Below are 23,196 nucleotides of genomic sequence, written 5' to 3'. Positions count from 1 at the left end.
GTAACGGAGGAACGAGTGCATGGGAATAGTCAAACTTGGAGAGTGACATAGAATAGAAAGAAAGAAAGAAAGAAAGAAAGAAAACTTTTATTTGATCACAATACTACAATAAACCTTAAAAGCTTATTAAGTCAATCTACATATTTAAACTAATAACAAAAAATTATAATAATAAAAAATAATACCTATATATATACGAGTACGTGTGACCAAATATAGGTCTCCCACTCAGCATCATGCTGCAGCTTGCTGCAGCTCTGGTTTTCAGTGGGAGCCTTAACAAGTGAAGTCACGGACGAGGTATTTATCTAGTACAGTATATTATAAAAATAAAATACGCAAACAAGTAAACTAAGGTTTAAACAAATAACAAAAAAAAAAAAAGACAAACAATATAAGAAAACTAAGACCGTACATAAAAAAATACAAAAGTAAATAAAATAAATATGAGAAGAGGTATAACGGAGTTATTATATGTGATGATTGTAAAAACAATAAGTGCAATATAATATGTGACATAAGTGCTGAAACGATAGGTGCTGATCCGAATAGTATAAAATGATTAAGTAATTAATTTTAACTTGTAATTTTTAAGAATAGGTACTATTTATCCCCGAAAATCATGGAGTTCCCGCGGGATTTTTGAAAATCTTTATCCACGCGCGTGGAAGTCTCGGGCATCATATATATAAAAGAAAAAGATGACTGACTGACTGACTAACTGACTGACTGACTGACTGACTGACTGACTGACTGACTGACTGACGGACCGACTGACTGACGGACCGACTGACTGAATGATCTATCAACGGACAGCTCAAACTACTGGACAGATCGGGTTGAAATTGGCATGCAGATAGCTATTATGACGTATGCATGCGCAAAGAAAGGATTTTCGAAAATTCAACACCTGAGGGGGTGAAATAGGGGTTTGAAATTTGTGTAGTCCACGCGGATGAAGTCGCGAGCATAAGCTAGTGAGAGATAAATCTGCAAACCTTATACATAATTAACGATACGATGTCACGTTTGTTAAATCAAAAATTTAGACTAAAACCCTTTAAACTTTATAACGGATAGATATAGTACGCAATAGGTAGAAATGGCAATTAGGGTAGGGACGCGCCGCACACCCGCACAGTTCCCGCACTAACCCGATGCGGGATAGGACGGGTGACGTGCGAGTGTGCGGGGCGTCCCCCCACCTCATACCCCGATTGCCATCTCGACTCGTCGCGATCTATACGTGCTCTGTGGTCATAAATTTACACTTAAGTTTGCATTCGTGAATCCCAAAATTCGCCACTATCATCACTGATCAATCATGAGTTATTCCCGAGCATATTATGATTATGCGTTCCTTTATTTACGAGCGGTGTTTAAGGAAACGACTCGATTTTACCATAATTGCGGCTCTGAGTTATGGGGAGAGAAATCAAACACATGCTTTTTTATCGATAACAGGTTTGCGGCTGGCGGTCTTCTTGATATTGACGAATCAATAATCGAATCAAAAAAGAAATCAAATCATTGTAATGTGTACGGTTCGCACCGGGTTGCTCGTACATTTTTGGTCCTTCGAGCCGAATTTGAACCAGCGACCTATATATTACGTTAGGTACCTATAATTATGACCTATCTGTAACTATATGTATTAAAATGGTTTTAAAACTGCCGCGAGTGAATATTCTTCAATCGTATGATAGACTAGCTGATGCCCTCGACTTCGTCCACGTGGATTTAGTTTTTTTTTAATCCTGTGTGAACTTTTTGATTTTCCGGGATAAAAGTAACCTATGGCACTCTCTAAAGTCTTTAACTATACCCATGCCAAAAATCGCGTCGATACGTTGGCGTTGCTCCGATGCGATATGATTGTAGGGCATAACCAACAGACCAACGAGCAAACATACTTTCGCATTTATAATATGGGTAGTGATAGTAATAAAGATTAACTTTAAGCAAGTAACGTAAAAGTAAAAAGTATAGAGTGCACTTTGACTTTGCTTAGACCTTTTTTTTATTTTTATTCAGATACAAGTTAGCCCTTGACTGCAATCTCACCTGGTGGTAAGTGATGATGCAGTCTAAGATGATAGCGGGCTAACCTGGAAAGTGTATGGCAGTTTTTAATAAACCCATGCCCCTTTGGTTTCTACACAGCATCGTACCGGAACGCTAAATCGCTTGGCGGCACGGCTTTGCCGGTAGGGTGGTAACCAGCCACGGCCGAAGCCTCCCACCAGACCAGACCAGAAATTAAGAAATTATAAAATTCCAAACCCCTGCCAGGAATCGAACCCGAGACCTTCCACTATTAAGACCACAGCGCTCACCACTGCGCCAGGGAGGTCGTCGGTAGACCTTAGACTTAAAACGAGTCAAAGTAAAAGTCAAATGATTTATTCAAAATAGGTAATAAATTACTCTTTTTAATAGTCAGATGTTGGATTTGTAAGATATAGTGGTGATAATTATTACGCAAACTTAAAATTAAAGCTACGAGGGTTCCAAACGCGCCCAGGTCTGAGTCTCGGGAAAACTACTGTCATACATGGGATACTCCGTTCTTAGTTCCTACTCGCATTTTGCCTTAATAACAATGACAGGTTTTTAGCTCAGCCACTTGTTGGCATAACTTAACGTATCTTCATGTAATTACTTACATTTTACTCTACGAGTATAAACGGTTTTGCGAATAAAAATACAAAACCGGTAAACGTCCTGTGCAATTCCACTTGTACCGTTTCGCCGGTTATAGTTCTAGTTCAGATCATGCTAAAGCTATAAGTACGCGACAGATCGAGATGGCGATCGGGGAGAGAACGCTCGGCACACCCGTATAGCCCCCGCGCTAACCTAGTACGGGCGAGCGAGGGTGACGTGCGGGTGTGCGGGGCGTCCCCTCGACTCATACACCGATTGCCATCTCAACCTGTCGCGGACTATACTTTCTGAACGGATCTTCTATCTATGATGATTGATGGATCTTAACTTACTGCATAATTATTCAATATGCAATGTTATGTTACTTAAAATGTATCGTGCAAGATCGTCAATCGACCGCTCGCTGACGTGCGTAAACAGGATCTCGGACGTACACCGACCAAAACGGCGTAAAAGCCTTCTTTACCCTATTTATCTAAAAAAGATTTACAATTACTTCCATACGTCAAAACACCTAGATACCTGAGGATTCGGGTTACTTCGCCTTCTTTGTGCCTTGGAAATCTCAGTCTAAAAGGTAAGAACCAGATTAATATATTATTACATGTAATACTCATACCCAATATGTATATAATGAGGAATTATTTAATTTTTATTGATAAAATTGGTTAATAATAAATAAATGCGTTTATTTTCAAAATTAATAAACATTGAAGCTGTGCAAAAATGCTTTACGTTTAATAAAATTATTAATATTAAATTGATTGAGTTTTGATGCTTGCTCTGTTATCAGTTCTTTTTTTTTAATAGCTTCAGGCGCGCAACTTTGCGCGTAATATATGTGAAACTGTTATAACAAATTATTATTAAAGATAGTTTTCTTTTTTTCTTGACATTTCACGGCTTTGTTTGACTTCTTTGTTGCGATTCAAAGCATCCTAGCAGTTTGTTCTCGTAGAAAACTACTACAGATACCTTACCTACCTACTTGGAAAAGCTAACAACTAAAACTAACGAACCGTCATACAACCACGATTATTGGAGAAACGCTGTTCACGACAAAACGACTCTATAATCCGATAAAGTTGCGCGTGTGTAGCTCTAAATTTAGCGTGCGGCCTCTGCGAATGTTACAAAGATTAATAAAAAACCTAATTCAAAATTCGTTAACGAGCTGTAACATTTGCAGCAAATTGGGTGGTCCACCAGTGGCAGCTGTACGAGCGGTCGCTGTGCTCTATCCTCGAGCTGCAGGCGCGGAAGCGCACGTACGGCGTGTGCTGCTCGCCGCGGTACGTGCTCGCGCCGGAGTACGCGCCGCACTTGCTCCAGCTGCCCCTCGCGACCAGGCTCTCGCCGCCGCCTGCGCACTTGTAGCGATGTACCACTGCGCCTCGTGAGGTACGTCTACCTTTCTATCAACCCGAGCTGCAGGCGTGACAGCAGCGTACGTACGGCGTGTGCTGCTCGCCGTAGTACGTGCTCGCGCCGGAGTACGCGACGCACTTGCTCCAGCTGCGGCTCGCGACCAGGCTCTCACTGTATGTGTAGGTATATACCTACCACTCCGCCTCGTGAGGTACGTCTAACTTTATATCAACCTGAGCTGCAGGCACTGAAGTGCTTAGACAGCGTGTGTTATTTTGACTTAAATCTAGCAAAATTGGCAAATATGTAATCCACTACGCTATCCACAGCTTAGCATTACAACTAGGCCGACACAATATGAACAACCCTCTAATATAAAAAAAACGACTAAACTATACAAAAAAATTTAAAACTAATATTGGGGCCGATTTCCGACGATGCTGCTTAGTGCTTGCCATAGTGCGTGCTCGTACCGGAGTCCTACGCATTTCACTCGCTCGACCTATCCCTCTCCAACTCTCTATATGAGTTTGTATGGAGTAAGACGCTGCTACGTCGCGTCGCAGTGCAAATGTGTTTGGACCTTTAGAGAATAATAATTGAATCTTACTTTAGATCTGTCAGAGAAAAGTTATTCACCTAACATACCTCGTTGTCTTATGACAAAGTGACTAATGATGACTAAGAAAATGAACCGATACTCGTTACTTTTATTTTATTTTATTCAAATACAAGTTAGACCTTGACTGCGAATTGCGATCTTACCTGATGAGTAGGTGATGATGCAGTCTAAGAAGGAAGCGGGCTAACCTGGAAGGGGTATGGCAGTTTTTGTTAAACCCATACATACCCTTTGGTTTCTAAACGGCATCGTACCGGAACGTAACGAAAAATGGCTTGGCGGCATGGCTTTGCCAGTAAGCCATGGCCTAAACCTAACCTCAATAGCTCAACCGGTAAAGGAGTGGACTGAAAACCGAAAGGTCGACGGTTCAAAGTTCAAACACCGCCCGTTGCACTATTGTCGTATCTACTCCTAGCACAAGCCTGACGATTAGTTGGAGAGGAAAGGGGAATACTAGTCATTTAACATGGCTAATATTCTTTTAAAAAAAAACCTCCCACCAGACTAGACCTGAGAAAAAACCCGGGACCTCTTATTAATAAGACCACAGCGCTCACCACTGCGCCAGACAGGTCGTCAAAAACGTAACTGTAACTGCATTAAAGCGAAACAGGTGAAATGAATATAAATTGACTTAAGTTTTGGCACAACGGAACGACACAATTTTGTCGTAAGTTATTCATAATCCACCTGTGTATAACAAAGGAATTCGGGCTGAACTAAACGCGGTAGATATCTTTACTGCGTCATCAATTCCGGAGCTGCAGCACGATAGGCAATAAAATCTTTCGGTGATAACAGTAAAACGCGACGTGTAGCGGATAAAGACCACTCTCCTTCAAGTTATTACCAATAAAATACTGCAAACAATCCCGCACACTTTCAGACACATAATGACAGGGGTATAACTGCAGACTTAGGTCATAACGTATTTCTCAGATGTGACATAGAAACTTTGACGAAGCGCCGTCTTTGACTGCACAAGAATCCAAACGCAAAGATACCGAAAAGCATCTACCTCTTGTTATTCAAATGAAAAGTGTTTTTTATTTTTTATGTATCTTGATTCATGATATATAAACGAACATACCACGAATATTGCCTAATTAAATCGAGTCAAACTATCCCGCACACTTCAAATAGGACATAATACGGTATATTACACCAAGCGAAAAAAATCTGAAAATGTACAAACAAAATAGTATTAGCAATGAAAAATGATAATTTTGGTTAATAAAATTATATAATGAATTTTATAATTCATTTTAAAGACTTCACTTTTTTATCTGTTCTACAAATATCCAAAACGCATGATACCGTATAGCCGGCATGTTAATTCCGAATTATTAACGACGAATTAAACGATTAAAATTTTAATTATTTAAATATTTTCTTAGTGAAATATGTACATATTTCACTAAGAAAATACTGTTGCTTACCAATCCGTGTGACGTCATGACAGCTAACGAACCTAAAAAGATGGCGGGTTGCGTTTTCGCGGCGAAATTTAAATGCATTTTTATTGCAACTTAATCGATGGAATTTTTTTGTAATTTCTTTGGTAGTTAGCCTTGGTTTGGTTGATACCTTGGGATAAAATTAAGACACTTTTCAAAAAACCGGCCAAGTGCGAGTCAGGCTCGCGCAACGAGGGTACCGTACTACAGTCGTATTTTTCGACATTTTGCACGATAATTCAAAAACTATGATGCATAAGAATAAATAAAAATCTGTTTTAGAATGTACATGTGTAGACCTTTCATATTATGATACCCCACTTGATATAGTTATCTTACTTCGAAAATTGAAAATGCTAATTATTAGTTCATGACCACAATTTTTTTTGTGTGATGTAACCACAAATTCACGGTTTTCAGATTTTTCCCCGAATGTCAGCTATAATACCTACCTACCTGCCTGATGAAAAAATGTCAACGGGAAGTACCATGTAGGTTTCTTGACAGACCGACAGACAGACAGAGCTAGGCCTATGGGGCAGTTTTAGCTCATTTTCTACTTGTCTGAAACTCAAAAACAAAGTGTTAATGCCGAGGATAGGTTATTTTCATACTTATGGTGAAAAGTGTCTCAGTAAGCTGAGCGTTTATTGCCTAGTGGTTAAGAATACTTCGGCTTCCTGTTCGGGAGGTTTAAGGTTCGATCCCGGGCATGCACCTTTAACTTTTCTTAATAGTTATTTCCGTTGTAAATAAACAATTCCGTTCAGCTGGGGACGCATACAGCCTGATGGTACTTCAGTAGTTAGAACAATTGACTGGATTGAATGAATTGCTAAATTACAAGGTTGCATGGAAACGGTTGGCTTTGCATTCTGCAGCCCATATGTTAAGGTAGTGTAATACGAGTACAGAAGAATAAAAGAAAGAAGAAGAATAGAAGGAGATAGCAGATTTGTAGAGCATTGTCTCTGTCGTTGAGACCGAGAAAACCTCATATAGGTATGAGTGACAGAGACAACGCTCTACAAAGCCGAAATGTCATTCGAAAGGTCAATGTACATTACTTTCTGTAGTAACATTGCTTATGTATTTACATATTGTAACATTTTGTTTAAAAAAGCAACTACTGAGTTTCTTGCTGGCTCTTTGCAATAAAATCAGCTTTCCGAACCGGTGGCAGACTCTGATATATCAGGCACATGCTTTCCTGCATGAAATGAATAAATTTATTTCATTTCAGTAGCATACTGTCATAATGTTGTTACGTCTAGACGCAATAGTCGGGGGTAACATAATCTTAGACACTATAATGCGTTCATTCATGCTCGGGCTGAAGTATCGCCCTCATTAGCAGAGGCCTCCGCAAGTTCTCACTGTTGCATATTACAGAGGCTTACGCGCGTTTGAGTCCTTTGTGCCAAGTAGAAATATAGGTATATGGAACAGTAAACTGGGTATCCAGTGACATGTATAGCTGGTTTGTCTTTTGTTAGGTATATAAAAGACAATTTGTTACTTCTACCAATTCACAGGTTTAACATGTCTAACGTGAATCGAACTTATGAAATATCTTGCAAAGAAAAAAACGCTGAATTGAGAACCACCTCCTTTTTGGAAATCGGTTAAAAATCAAAATGGCTCCACAGAGTGAGTCTGCAAGTAACAACAGAATTGAAGAATCGGATATTGAAATTAAAGAGATCTTTGCACCAAGTACAAGTAGACAATTCAATTCAGTACAGAAGAAAAGAGACCTTGAAACAGAGAATGCTAGCTGTCTTGAAAGTAACAGAAAAAACTTAACTGCATCACCTGTAAAGCAAAATAAAAGTGTATCTTCAGAAAAAATTTAAAAGATTACGGCAAATACTAAAAAACCCTGATCTAGCTGATGCTCCAAAAAACAACAAAGTGATATTGATGATGGAAGTAAGACTTTCACTGATGAGGAATTGTTCAAAGTCCCACCAAAAGACTAGGGAAAAACAAAACAAGTTAAAAAGGACACTGACAAAAGACCTGCTCTAGCTGATGCTCTTAAAAAACAACAAAGTGATATTGATGATGGAAGTAAGACTTTCACTGATGAGGAAATGTTCAAAGCCCCACCAAAAGACAAAGAAAAACAAAACCAGTCAAAAAGGACACCAACAAAAGACCTGATCTAGCTGATGCTCTAAAAAACAACAAAGTGATATTGATGATGGAAGTATGACTTTCACTAATGAGAAAGGTCGCCGGCCCACTACTGAGACGGGTCTCTTTTTAGATTAAGAATGGTTTTTAGGCTATAGTCTGCCACGCTGACCCAATGCGGATTGGTAGATTTTACACACCTTTCAGAACATTATGAAGAACTCTCAGGCATGTAGGTTTCCTTCTTGTTACATTTTATTCTTATCTTTGCTCAATGTACTTGTTTAATGTTATTTATAAACACTTTACGTAAGGTAATTGGCTGATCGTAATTAATAATTATGTTCAGTAAAAACAAATTCAAACCTTTATCCAAATCTAAATAGGTATATAAAAGGATTGACTGACATACTGATCTATCAACGCACAGCATAAACTAGTGGACGGATCGGGCTGAAATTTGGCATGCAGATAGCTATTATGACGTAGGCATCCGCTTAGAAAGGATTTTTGAAAATTCAACCCGTAAATAGGGTGAAATAGGGGTTTGAAATTTGTGTAGTCCACGCGGATGAAGTCGCGAGCATAAGCTAGTATGAGATATAAGATGCACGGGATTATGTTTACAAAATATTTTAATATTATCTTCATTGGGGTCACACTATGATACACTTGTCTCATTAGCCAAGGCTCTTCATACTGCTGTAGAGGCATGATACTCAGTCAAGTGTGTTTTGTATGTTTTTACATAGTAACTAAGTAATTAGAAGCTTTTTAGGGTTCCGTACCTAAAGGGTGCCAACCGTTATATTACTCTCTGCTGTCCGTCCGTCTGTCTGTCGTGGGGATGTATCTCGTGCACCGTAATAGACAGAGAGTTGAATTTTTTACAGAATGTGTATTTCTATTGCCGCTATTACAACAAATATTAAAAATTTCAAATTAGCTGTCTCCTACCTACTTACATAATTTCCTTCGTTGTCGTCCCGCCTCATACCCCGATTGCCATCTCAACCTGTCTTAGACTATACGTACTAGATGCCCCAACGCTGATTTTCAGTGATTGCTGTTTTTTGTCGTGGTCTTATTTACTAGGTAGACACTAAAGAACAGTACATTAGAGCTAGTTTTACATAAAATTAACTTTCAAACAAGGATGCTACCAGCACATAGCCTCGATGCAGCAATAAAACCACTAGAGAAATGTATAGCTATCTCGCCTTTTCACGCTCGTAAACCAACGTGGAAAAGGGATAGACGCTTTATGGTCTTCGCTACAAAAACTTTTATTACCCGCTACTCGTAAATTATACGCAGACTTAGCGCTGAGGAAAATTTTAAAGCGCTTTCTTTTATGGAAGGATTTCTTTCTTTTCTTGTTGTTCTTTATTTAAAGCTATTTTTTATTCCTGAGAGCCCATATCTGCTTGATAGATAGATCTATGTTTTTTAAGAATCCCGTAGCTACATGATTTTCCGGGGGAAAAAATGGTTAAACAAATCGGCTGTAAAAAGCTAGTAGACCTGAGACAGATAGACACGCTTTCGAATTTATAATAATACTAGCTGATGCCCGCGACTTCGTACGCGTGGATTTAGGTTTTAAAAAATCCCGTGGGAACTCATCATTTTTCCGGGATGAAAAGTAGCCTATGTCCTTCCCCGGGATATAAGCTAACTCTGTACCAAATTTTATCAAAATCGGTTGAATGGTTGGGCCGTGAAAAGCTAGCAGACAGACAGACACACATTCGCATTTATAATATTAGTATGGATCAGTAATCAGTATAGACTCATACCTACATACTGTGGAAATATAGGTAGCGAAGAATAATGAGTCTTGGCGTGAACCGCAAATTAGCCTTTATGTTGAATTTATTGCCACCAAACCCATGTAATTAGATTTTATTGCCTACAAGTATAACTATAAATTACCGAGAAACTCTGAACTTAAATTGCAAATGCAATCCCATTTAAAATCTTAAAATTAACACACACTGACACAGCTTTAAGTACCAACATGGTGGGTCAACCAATCTGCTGGCCTTGCGCTGGCTGAAACATTAGTACTGATTCTGAGCACAGCTAAATTTTACAATATTCGCATCCTCTTCTTACTAATGTAATATGAAAAGGACAGAGACAGTTTCACAGTTTTAAATTTAATTAAGAGCTGTCAAACCACGTGAATTTAGCTGCCATTCTCGAGCCTATTGTTTAGAATAATTGTAGCGTGCTCTAAAATTTAAAGTCTTTAATTGTAAAGTTCTTTTTTAGCAATATTAAAAAGAAAAATCTGCAGATACTCTAAATTTAGTTTCGAGAAAGACAACAGAATCGGCGCCAATATTATTATAAATGCGAAAGTGTGTCTGGCAACAATAAAGTAAAACAGCACATCAACAATGCACGAACAAGTTGATATAATTTTCGTACATTCGAATTATCTGGTAAATAGATCTGGTAGCACATATAAAATAATGAACTTTGCAGTATTTGCGTTTAATTTTTGATGGTGATTAAAAAGTAGATGTTGAATAACGATTGCGTCAGTCTTCGAGAGCTAAAGCACGCTAAAGTAAATATACGTGAACGTACAATGCATATAATATCGTTAATCCAATGACCTACCACAAGTAAAGCCCCATTTAAAAATGGAACTCGGGTACGCGAACGAGACGCTCGTTAAAACGAACCTCTTAGTGATGTACTAAAAGCCGCTAAATCATTTTCATTCCACAATATCGATACTTACTACTTTCATTTTATCGATTTCTTTTAATAAATCAATTTATAAAATTAATTTTATAAAACCCACAAAATATGTAACTATTACGTTGATATTATTTTTTAGAATGATCCTTGAAAGATGAAGCCACTGTGTTGACATAATATGTATATTCCAACTACTGGGTGATGGCCCTGATGAATGATGCTCGGTTTTTTATGCCGAAATAACAAAAGAGATTATTTAACAACCTAAATTCGTGTCGATTAAGTCGCAAGCAATATCTATTTGGTACAGAGATAGCTTGCCAGAGACGGATACAGGCTTTTTGTCCCGGAGAATCAAAACAGTCTCACGGGATTTTAAAAATATCGAAACTTACGTCGACGAAGTCACGAAGAATTCAGAAAAGTGAATTCTTTCAAAACCGTGCTGTCCCTGTTCTCAATAGGAAAATTAGTTTGTCAAAGTTTATAAATGCATTGAAACACGTTTGCTTCTGAACATACTATTGCAGTCTTATAAGTAACAAGATGTATTCGTTACTTGTCTAATTATCATAATCAGATACTGTTTCCATGATTTAATGTAATGTTTTACTAGAGTTATCATATCGATTACATGATCGCGCAACACTATTTATTTGATGCGTCTACGGGTCGTAAAACTTTTCGCGCGTAAACGTCACTGTTGACATTAGCTAGCAGCTGCGGCGCTGCCTTAAAATCCTTTGTGTTGTACCGTCTAATAACATAAGTTGTTTTATCGCTTTTTGTGGTTTATTGTATAAATCCTAAAACTGAAGTGACCTTTATCTCTCCTTTACCGATTTATAGATTCTTTAGCGTGTTAGAAAATATTATGTATAAATTTTGTAGCTTTAAATATAAATGTGACCTGTCAGACGGACAGTGTTTCACTGCTAGAAGGCACTGCGTTGTCGCACCACAAGTGTAGCATACAATCAAAGAAGTTGGAAGTACTACTATGTCGATGCATACAATACGTTGATCCGTTGCGACGACGCGACGCAACGCAACGTACTAAGGGCCGGTTGTTTCAACAAATTTTGACGGACACGTAACCTTTAAATATGGCGCTAACGAACGTAAGAAAAGAAAAAGCGTTGATTCAGCATCTATTAGCGCTAACGTTCGTTAAAAAGTTACGTTTACGTTAACCAGTGCTGGCGCCATTGGTGATCGTCAAATCAGTTCGTAACTTCATACTTCTTACAAACGGAATATTTTATTTACAAATTTTAATGGAATCAATTGAATTCAATGCTTTTAATGGTAGTTTTTTTGAGGATGAAAGAGAATTTTTAAAAAAGAAAAAGTGTTTAAAATGCGAAGTAGCATCAATAACTATATAATTGAATATAAAATGAAATAAAGAAGGATACGGAAAAGTAAGTTAATTTTGAGGGTTAGTTTCGTAACCAGAATAACGAAGCAACGCTCTTAAATTAACAGATGTTAAAATTTGTCTACGTCTGTTAAATTTTAACGAACGTATCTTACGAAGACCAATGGTTTGAAACAACCGGCCCTAAGTAATGAGACATCGACCATAGGGTGCGTGCGTTGCGTTGTCGCGGTCGACCTACGCCCACGCTGGAGAAAGGTCAGTTTGAAGAGGCTCTAAGCTGTTAAAAATTAGACGCTCAGCTACTGAAAAGTATCGATGGCTCAGGTGATAGTAGCAAATGGGCCTCTAAACATAGACTGATGCAGCGGACCCAAAGCCGTTATACGGCTATCTTAAGATCATCAGAGTTTTCATAACAAATCCCGTTTTGCAAAGGTCATTGACATTGTAAAGGGACTAATTAAGTGAAAAGGCAAAGTTTAGTAAAACCACCAACGTCTGAGCCTTAAAAAAGATCGCTTATTAAAATCAATCGACTAAAAAATCGATAAAATAAAATCGAACATCATACTTCGGCTTATGATGTGCTAAAAAATGAGTTACAAAAGAGACGTTTGACTTTATTAAAATGTTCAAGATGCATCACTGGAGCTGAGGTTTTTACAATGTTGCGTCAATTAAGTATTTTTTGAAAATAAGGATTATTATTTTATTAAAAGAAAAGGTGATAATTACCGCTCGTCGCCTGTAATCCAAGTTCTAGTAACCGGCTCGAATTTCGCACATCTCTTTTGTACATTGTTGTGTCAAAACAAAAAGATTTTATCAGCCGCCCTCGTTCAGGAATATTGAATTTCTGTATAAATAAGTATAGATTAGTATAGATCCTTTCGTTCTACCTGCCCCCCCTGGTACTCTACTACAAATAATTATTAATGGTGCTCACTGCTCACTCTTTTTTCTCAGATTCTTCCTTATCTCTTTTAAGTCCTATTAATATTACTACAACATGAAAACGAAAACTTTTCATCACTCCAGTAAATAAGATTGATATTAAGATTTGATATTGAAGATTATAAATTTTATAAGTTTACCTTTTTACCTATTTTATTTTAGAGATCTTTTGACTTGAATAAGACCTGCAAAGGTTGTCTTTTGGACTGTAGAGCTCTTATAGATCTTCAAGATACATAATGTGGAGTTCATGTAACTTATTTTGTCTCTTGTTTTTCATTGTTTGTATCAGTTATGCGTGTTTTACATAATGGTGACAGCGGTTTTTAGTTATTTTAATAAAAAGTTCGTGAATTTAAGTAAATACAGTGTAATTACATGTTTAAAGTATAAAAAATTCATGAACTGCGGTATGGAACACGCGTGTCCTTCCACGGAATAAGTTATGGAAGGCGGCCCGGCCTCGCGGCGTACGTGGCTTAAACAATTTCAGGTATTTCTAATGGCATCCCACCGCTGTCACCATGAAGTGAAACACGCATAGCGATTCAATACAGACTTTATTAAGGTACCTTCACGAAAATAAATCTACCTTCATACACCACAGAAACCTTTGCTGGTATCTCTTCTTCGTGAGCTTCTAAGAAAAAGTACCTAACTCTCAAAGGCCTGGATTCTTCCTATGCTGACACCGCGTCGCGTCGTTTGCATAGGTCGGTCGCGCGGACAAACCTACTCTGCGACCTTTGAAATTTAGAATAGTAGGTACGCGTAGGTAACAGACATACATGAGCGTTGATGGTTCAGGCCTAATATATTATCTTGGTTGTTTATACCTACCAACCATTATACATATATATTCTTTAGGCATCGACAGTTAAACAATTCTGCCCTCCATAATAATTAAAACTAACAAAACCACCTTACAAAATTTATGCACAGTACTAAAAGCCTATCTTTAAAACGAAACGTTTATTGCTTTATCTCTTAGAACTAGTATTAAAATCTAGACAGACTCGGTCCCGTCTGCCGTCGTAAACTGCACCTAAATATCCCATAAAATATTGTCAGCCTGTTTAAATTTATCTTAGGAATGGCAGCCAGTTTCGAATAAAATAAACGTTATAATATAGGGCTTTCAATGGAAAGTTCGGTTAATTGCGCTGTTGAAGAAATAAATAATGATAAATTAAAAAAGTCGTGGTTTATTTATTCTTCTACTGTTTTAAAAATACCACTACTATTATTAGGCACTGAACTAACGAAAATATTTTTATCTTTATTTCCGCAAAATTTAGTGTAAGCCAGCGATGCCCTAATTGTGCCTATATGTTGACACATACTATAATATGTAGTCTGAACTCTGAACGCATCGGTCACACAACGACACCTCATTAATTATCAAAAGAGCAGCTTAGGTAACGATGAACGTACATAAAAATAAACACCTTGTGGCTGTGTGTGTTGATAAAAAAGTTTCAGCATCAAATATGTTGCCCTGTAATAAGTTTCAAGTAGGAAATATTATGCTAAATTAAGGCTGCATGGGAACCCTCGATATCGCGTCGTCAGATATTTTTAAGTCGAGATATTGCTCTTCATTGACCCTTGAGCCAGTTTATGGGCTACATAGTTTTGAGCGTACGTAAGCAAAAAAGTAAAACGGAACGGAAAGTACGGAAGCTTTCCATTAAGTCCCTAATTAGAATGGCTGTTAAGGTACCCATATTATATTATATGTGTAAAAGTTTGTTTGTTTGTTGGTTTATTTTGCAATCACGTGCGCGCCGTAACCAGCAACGGATCGACGTAATTTTTTTGCATGGATTTAGGTAGTTGAAAACCTGGAGACTGGAAAGTGACAGGCTACTTTTATCCCGGAAAAATATAGAGCTCCCATTTGAGTTTCAATAAATTAACACATTTGTGTCGGGTTGATTTATTAATCTATTAATAGGTACTAGGTATTAATTCAGTAGACGATAGGGCATGACTGAAGAACAAACCACCAATCATAAGTAGGTCTTTTTTTGAAGAATATTTAGATTAAAAAACTTTATCAAGAACGAACCTACCTAATAATTTCAACCGCTTTTATAAGGAACCAAAATAGTCTAGTCGTACATTCAAAGTAAGTATTTGTTGCACACTCTCAGCATAATCTACAGACTTAGTTAAGAGAGAAAAGGTGAATACTTTGCATAATTAAAACTAATCTGGATTTGTGATAATAATTTACAGACCATATAAATGAAATTTATAGAAACGGACGTCTGTCTGCACTCCTCTTAAAATACTCAAGTGTGCTATGAAAATGTCAGGTTGCATTTACTTACTTGGCTCATATTTAATTACTATCCATTAAAATTAACTCGGTCATTCGGTCCTTTGAAGTGTCCAAAATGCTTAGTTGAGAAATTAATTTTGAATGTCAGCTAGTTTGAAACTTTGATAATAATAATGTGTCACAGTCATCACTCTAGCTATTCAGTTCTCTGTAGGTCCAAACCGGGTAGATCCCCGTCTACCCGGTCCGGACCTACAGAGCTTCCGACAGTAATAGGGTCCCTTTAGGTACCCTTCGGGTACGGAACCCTAAGAACGGAACAGCGAATCGGACGTACGTAATTTACCCTAACTATAATTTGCGTCTTATTAAGCCAAAAATAATTACATGCTACAAACGAAATGTCCGTGTAGTTACCTCGGGCAGAAATAAAGAACCAGCTTTATTATAAGGATGCACCTCCAAGCAGTACATGGCAGCTCGAGATATCATTAAATAATTTGTAAAATCGAATCACTTTTATAACGATCTTCGAATATACATATTGCAACGTTTATATTATGGTTCTACGAATATAAATCAGACGAATAATGTTACTAGTAGAGTAACGGTGTACTGCTATAGTTATATTTGGGTATAGCTACTATATAGGTCACTTACCACCAGGTGAGATTGCAGGCAAGGGCTAACTTGTATCGGAATAAAAAAATAAAAAATACTAGTTTCCGTCCTAGACGGAAACGTGTAAAGTTTCATCATCACCAACCTATCGCCGGTTCACTATTGAGCACGGGTCTCCTCTCAGAATAAGGAGGGTTCGGCCATAGTCTAGAAGACGATGTTTTCCTTCACAGTTTAAGCAAGTGACACAATTGCTTAAAACGCACATAGCTCCGAAAAGTTAGAGGTGCGTAAAGTTTATTTTTATTTAAATAAACCTTTTGTTTTTCCGGAATAAAAAAGTGGCCGATCCCGCCGTTTCAAAGCTTGGACAAACAGATAGACAGAGGAATTATATTTAATAAGATACAAAATGCTTAAGTTCTGCCAAGAAATGAGTTATGGTGGATAAATAAAACTTGCTAATTGGCACACGTTTCTTAAAAGATATACTCTTGTACTACAATAATATAATGTAGTTTATCTTCAATTATATAAATTATTGAAGTGTCTGTCTGGGATTTTGACATTATATTATTTAAGAAACTACTTTTTATTAAGCTTATTTATTATGGTTAAACGAGATAAAGTATTCTAGAGTAATTTAATTATTGAAGTGACAACTTCTTTAGATTTATAATAGTAGTATGGATTATTGATTTTCACGGGCCAACAGTTTAACCGATTTTGATGAAATTTGGTACAGAGCTAGCTTACATCCCGGGAAAGGACATAGGCTATTTTTGATCCCGGAAATATAAAAAATTCCCACGGGATTTTTAAAAAACCTAAATCCACGCGGACGAAGTCGCGGGCATCATCTAATAATTACTAATCGAACAAACTCTCATTTATAGTGAGAGAAAAAATTCACAACCATGTAATTTGGTTTACGATAAGACGGTTTTTCTAAGCATGGCTACGGAATCCTACCTTATGCGTGTTCTGACACGTACTTGACCAGTTTTTTAATCCTCGCGATAACGTAGCTCAGCTCCAACAGCATATTATTTTCGCTCGCGGATACAAAAGGTCTAATTTATTACTTCTCACATAAATCTCGTCCGATCCTAATTATACACTCGGATCAATCGGACGATTGAAATAACAGCAATGACACCGACTACTCTTCGCATAATAGTAGCCCGTGTATTCCAATCGATTTGCCAAGGGCGATCGATTTGTAGGTAGGCACGTTTTTTTTAATACGTGACTGTTTTGCCTATGTCCGTACCTCATAAGTTTAATCCTTAATAGGTCCAAAAAGAGTTTCTGAAGACATATCAATAAACAGTCTACCTACCTTTAACAATTAAAAATTGATTAAGTGCGAGTCGGACTCGCACACGCATCGTACAAGTAATAACTCTTTTTAATTTTTTTCAATTTTCATGGCGGAAGATGGACGGACGGACGGATGGACAGCGAAGTCTTAGTAGGTAATAGGCTCCCGTTGCGTTGGCACTCTTTGGGTACCGAGCCATAAAAAGGAGCGATTATATATATTATATTGTAGATATCTTAATTTTTATTTTATTTACTAAAACATTTAATAGTATTAAAAAAATTCTAGCTCGCCTGCGCGTGAGCTGCCCATTTTGCAACTGTTAAATTATTCCCTGTCGCCGTTCCATGCCTTTTTTATCCTGGCGAGAAACCTAACCGACATGATATTATTAACGCTCGCGAATACTATTCTAATTTATCGCTTCTCACGTAAATCTCGCCCGATCCTGATTACATACTCGGATCAATCGAGCGATTGAAATAACAATGACACTGACCACTTATATGTAGGTAATAGGTATGTATAAAAATTATGACTGATCAAAGGTTTCGATTTATCGAAGGGGATCGATATGTGTTGTTTATTTTTAATACGATCTTTTGTACCTGTTGTGTTCTGTTTCTTTTATTGATTTCCATTTGCAAACTCGTTTGTTTGGAAAAATTGGTTCGCGAATGCTAAAGTTCTAATTTATTGCTCACTCACATAAATCTCGTCCGATTGTGATTATATACTCGGATCAATCGAGTGATTGAAATAACAGCAATGATATCGGCCACTCATCGACAGCGAGTTATAAAATAAGTTATGTCTGATTGATGGTGCCAATTTATCGGAAAGGAATCGATTGACCTGCTATTTTTTTAATAATACGAGCTTTTTTACTTGGAACACTGTTCCTTTTATTGATTTCTTTAATACTGGAATATTTGGAAAAAATAATAGGATTACCTGATTCCACAGACAGAATATCAAGGTACAATTATATACAACAAATACTAAACGAGGATCTTTAGATAGCTATTTAGATAGGTAAAGGCTAATTCAAAAAAGTTTAGGTACGTTTAAGAAAAATTAAAACTTATTGTAAAATCTAGAAAACAAGAAGCTAAAAGTGACTTAGGTACTTTACGCACTAAAAACTTGAAAAAGAAATACGCTGCTGAAATTCAGTACAGAATTACTTAGCTTTCGCGCGCGATTTCGGCTGTTTCGAAGATTAAACGGGAAGAACAGACAAGAAATGTTTGACTTTTGATAACTTGTGTATAAGCTCGTATGAGCTTTATAAAAAGGAGTTACATAAAATGTCGAAATCACTGACAGACACTTTTATTTAGTTGCATGGATATAATATAAACTCTATAAATGCCCTTTAATCGTGTTCCAATTAGCAGGTTTTATTTATCTACTATAACTCATGTCCTGTCAATATTTTATACTTTTTGTTTGTTAATATTCTCATTCGTTAAATAAAAGTCAAAGCATAGCTATTTCTTCAATACGCTTAAAACTAGCATGCATCAATGATCATACTCATCAGTCAGGCACGCCCTTTGCAAACTCTAACGAAGGGAATATCATTAATAGGTATAATAATTAATTTATCAGTTGTTATTATTAGAAACTTAATATTTTCAGCGTGACTAGGTATAGGCAGTTGTCTGACTGTCAACGATTAACGAGAATTGAGTTGAGCCAACTCGTTTGTAGAGTTTCCACGAACGAAATTTTCCACCGAGACCTGTCGCGTAGTAGGTATAGCCGTATTTCAGCAAAGACTGAAATAGTGCAATCACTGTAGCTTACAATATACCTAGTCAATAAACGATCAAACCTATAAAAACAAAATGTATATAGTGTGTGTGTGATAGGCTTTATAATATTATTCGAATACTAAGCTGCATATCGCAAACTCGTATTTAGCGTAAAATTGCTTGAAGTTATTGGAGTAACATAAACTTAAACACTTTACGATCGGAGCGGAATCTTTAATCGAATACGATATAAATATTTAAAAAGGATTACGCGCCCACTTAATTCACAGATAAGAAAGCTCAGAGTCACTCAGCGGGCGATATAGAGAGCAATGCTTGGAGTTTCTCTTCGTAATCAAATCATCTGAAATGAGAAGGTCTGTAGGAGAACCGATTAACCGACATAACTTGACGAGTTGTGAAGCTGAAGAGGCAATGGGCAGGGCACATAGTTCAAAAAACTGATAGACTAGGTGGATAGACGACATCAAACGAGGTCGCAGGGAGCCGCTGGATACAGGCGGGTGCAAGACCGTGGTGTGACAAGAGACTTATGTCGTGCAACATACGTATGATGATGATGAATTCACAGATTCTAAACTTAAAATAGGGCTAGCGTCTGATCAAAAGTATTTGCTGCTGGACACCACCGCTGGACATGCACAGGCTAATGTGATGGGTGTGTTGACTCTCAGATGAGCGGCTGCACATCCATTTCTGCCTTCCTCATTCAGTGGCTGCCCGCTACTAATCTTCAGTCCATATAGTAATACTAAATAAGAATTTAAGTAGGTACTTACTTTACTTATCGGTTCCAATAGTCATCGCTACTGACTATTTTAAAGGGTAATGGGTCTAGCAATCATCTCCGGCTTCGTTCGGCTAAAATATAAATCATCTTTATTCCCTATTCCGTTGGAATTTCTAGCTGTAACTAGTTACAAAAGGAACCTCTGCAAAACTTCAGCTTTCTAGGTCCAAGGATTATATTAAGAAGAAAAAGATCTATACTTTCGCGAGTTGATAAGTCTATAACAATGTCTTATTCTTCTTCTTTACATTTACATCTAAAAGGAAAAACTGAGAGACTGACATAATTATCAACGTACAGCTGAAAGAAAACGGTCTAGAAACTTGAGATCTATACGTACCATCGATATAAAATTGCGGTCGAAGTCGCGGGAATAAGCTAGATAGTTAATAGATAGAAATTAAAGGGTAATTTGTACTGTTTTAAAATATGTGACACGTCTATTTATTACACACTATTTCTGCTACAAAATTATAAATAATGTCGGTGAAATTCATAAGAAGTCATCATAACTCAAAACTACAGGACTATTTTTAATTTGATCGCGGATTAATAACGTACTACAGTAGGGTACAGTAAACCCGCTATGTTCAGTTGGCAAACAGCATGACGGTTAGGGCTACCACACTAGTTTGGTAGTTCCTTATTTTTTGTTTATTAAACACGACTAATAAGTTCAAAATCAAATCACAACAAAATACACTAGATTTATAATAAAACCACTGTAGAACGGTCTTCTTAGCAATTAATCTTAACAATTAAACCATTCATATGATACCAAACTCAACATATTTGAAATTAGCTAATTTTTTTGTTTGTCTCGTATTTTAGATTCATCATGAATCATGATGTCAAGCCAATGACATGCCAACAAGCCAATATTTAAATGCATATTTAACAAAATCTTATGAATATTATAAGGGACTAGCTGATGCCCGCGACTTAGTTCACGTGGAATTAGGTTTTTTTTAAATCCCGTAGGAACTCTTTGATTTTCCGGGATAAAAAGCCTATGTCACTCTCCACGTCTTTATTTTTACCCATGCAAAAGATCAAGTCAATCCGTTGCACCGTTGTGACGTGATTGAAAGACAAACGAACAAACAAACACACTTTCACATTTATAATAAGGGTACTGATTATGAGAGTACCGATGAACGGACAAATATACACCGCTACAGCTCAAATTAAAACTTTCACGTAGTCTGGTAAAAAAATTGCAGCTGTGACGAGGTGACAACCCTGATTCCAGTTTCAAATACTGTCTGAACTTGGGCGTTATAAAAACAACGGATGGCATTTTAAGTGCCCTGTATGGTAACGTAAATGTCGCTTGCAACAAAGTTGCTGGGGCGTTGGTCTAACTTACAAGCGATTTGTAGATATTTACAGTTATTTTTCTTTTAAAATAATTAAAGTTTCTGAATTTATCTTCATTAATATTTACACCACAGTAAGTTCCACCTATACTTTTAGTCTAAACAATGTTTTATAGGAATTCTTGTGCATTACAGTTGATTGTCGATCGTATTTGGTTTTCAATTCATTTTTCTACTAGCTGATGCTCGCGACTTCGTCCGCGTAGAATTAGAAAAATCCCTTGGGAACTCTTTGATTTTCCGGGATAAAAAGTAGCCTATGTCACTCTCCAGGTCTTCATCTATACCCATGCAAAAATATCACGTCAATCCGTTGCACCGTTTCGACGTGATTGAAGGACAAACCAACAAACCAATAAATCAACAAACAAACACACTTTCGCATTTATAATAAGGGTACTGATTCAATAATTTTTCAATTCAATAATAAGGCGTATTTTACTTGTATTGTATTTCGACCAGCTAGGTGATTCTCTAACTCAGTGTCTAACACTAAAAGATAGCCACCGAGGTTGGTTAGTTCTACATTGCTGCTTCACTGGGTGATATTAAAATATTTTTGCGTAGAAAATCTTCAACGGATTAATGAGGTACGGAACCCTAAAAAATGGTCGCCGTGCCTATCATTCAGTGTTAGAAACTGAGTAAGCGAATGCAGGCATTTAAATTAAATGGCTATAACAAAAAGAAAGTCAATAAAGACTAAGTTTTGTCCTTACACACACGCGTAACACAAAATAAGACCTTATATTCATTACTGGAGTCCTATTTGATAGGCACTCATCAAGCCAAGTATGTCTCTTTTTAGTTAATCTAATATCGCTTCGAAAAGCAAAATTTATAGAGAAGCAACCAGCAAATCAGCAGCAAAAAATAATAATATTTAAACCCACTTTAAGCTTAAAACTTGTATAGTTACTGTTAAAACCCAGTATTTTAGTACTTTAATCCGCTTGAAGCTTAAAACTTGTACCACACCTAGTAGCATCCGACTAATACAGGTGGTGTTTTGTGCTTAAATATTCAGAGCAATAATCCCTAGTCACAGGATCAGCGTCCTATTGGCGACTCACAATAATTAACGCTAATGATTCCGTTATTAACATAAACATTCTTTATTAATTTAACATTACTATCACAATTTCTATTAAGTAGTTACTTTTATTTCACTGTTGCATTCTAGTTATTTATTGGATTAACATTAATTTGAACCTGTTTAACGGACGGGTTTAATGTTAATTAAACTTATATCTTACATTCAGCCTTTGAAAAGTGTGATAGGCCGATAATGTTATGATAAGTGCTTTATGTGTTTGTGTAGGTAGTAGGTACCTATAGTGTAAAATAAGGGCCTAGAACTTGTTGCTGAACTTTGACTTTTTTTAAGGTTGTTAAATTTAGCACTCAAGTAATCTAAATATATAAAATTAAAAGGTGACTGACTGACTGACTGATCTATCAACGCACAGCGCAAACTACTGGGCGGATCGGGCTGAAATTTGGCATTCAGATAGCTATTATGACGTAGGCATCCGCTAAGAAAGGATTATAAGGGTTTGAAATTTGTGTAGTCCACACGAATGAAGTCGCGAGCATAAGCTAGTTTAATATGAATATAAACGGTTTTTTTGACAACCCTCTACTCTCTGGCTGCTTGTAAATTAAAACAAAATATTGTGTAAACAAAGTAGTGTGCCATCTGATC

General features: G+C 37.0%; 1 protein-coding gene across 4 annotated transcripts in view; it reads left to right on the top strand.

Annotated features, from left to right (window-relative positions):
* dsx (transcription factor doublesex) overlaps positions 1 to 23,196 on the top strand; it is a 439,846-nt gene that overhangs the window by 135,322 nt on the left and 281,328 nt on the right. Inside the window, exon 5 of one of the 4 annotated variants that reach the window (XR_011237796.1) lies at positions 3,857 to 3,996. The exons of 2 other annotated variants lie outside the window; for them this stretch is intronic. Coding sequence is in view for 1 of the 2 variants with exons in the window: in XM_034978403.2 (XP_034834294.1) it covers positions 3,857 to 4,044 (188 nt within the window). In the remaining variant the exon portion in view is untranslated. Of the gene's footprint in view, positions 1 to 3,856; positions 4,069 to 23,196 lie in introns of those variants that run through there. One more of the 4 variants, XM_034978403.2, reaches the window with a different exon arrangement.

This window comes from Maniola hyperantus, chromosome 18 (genome assembly GCF_902806685.2).
Source record: "Maniola hyperantus chromosome 18, iAphHyp1.2, whole genome shotgun sequence".
Lineage (NCBI taxonomy): Eukaryota > Metazoa > Arthropoda > Insecta > Lepidoptera > Nymphalidae > Maniola > Maniola hyperantus.
The sequence above is the reverse complement of the archived record's forward strand: the minus strand, read 5'-3'. Positions and strand labels throughout refer to the sequence as shown.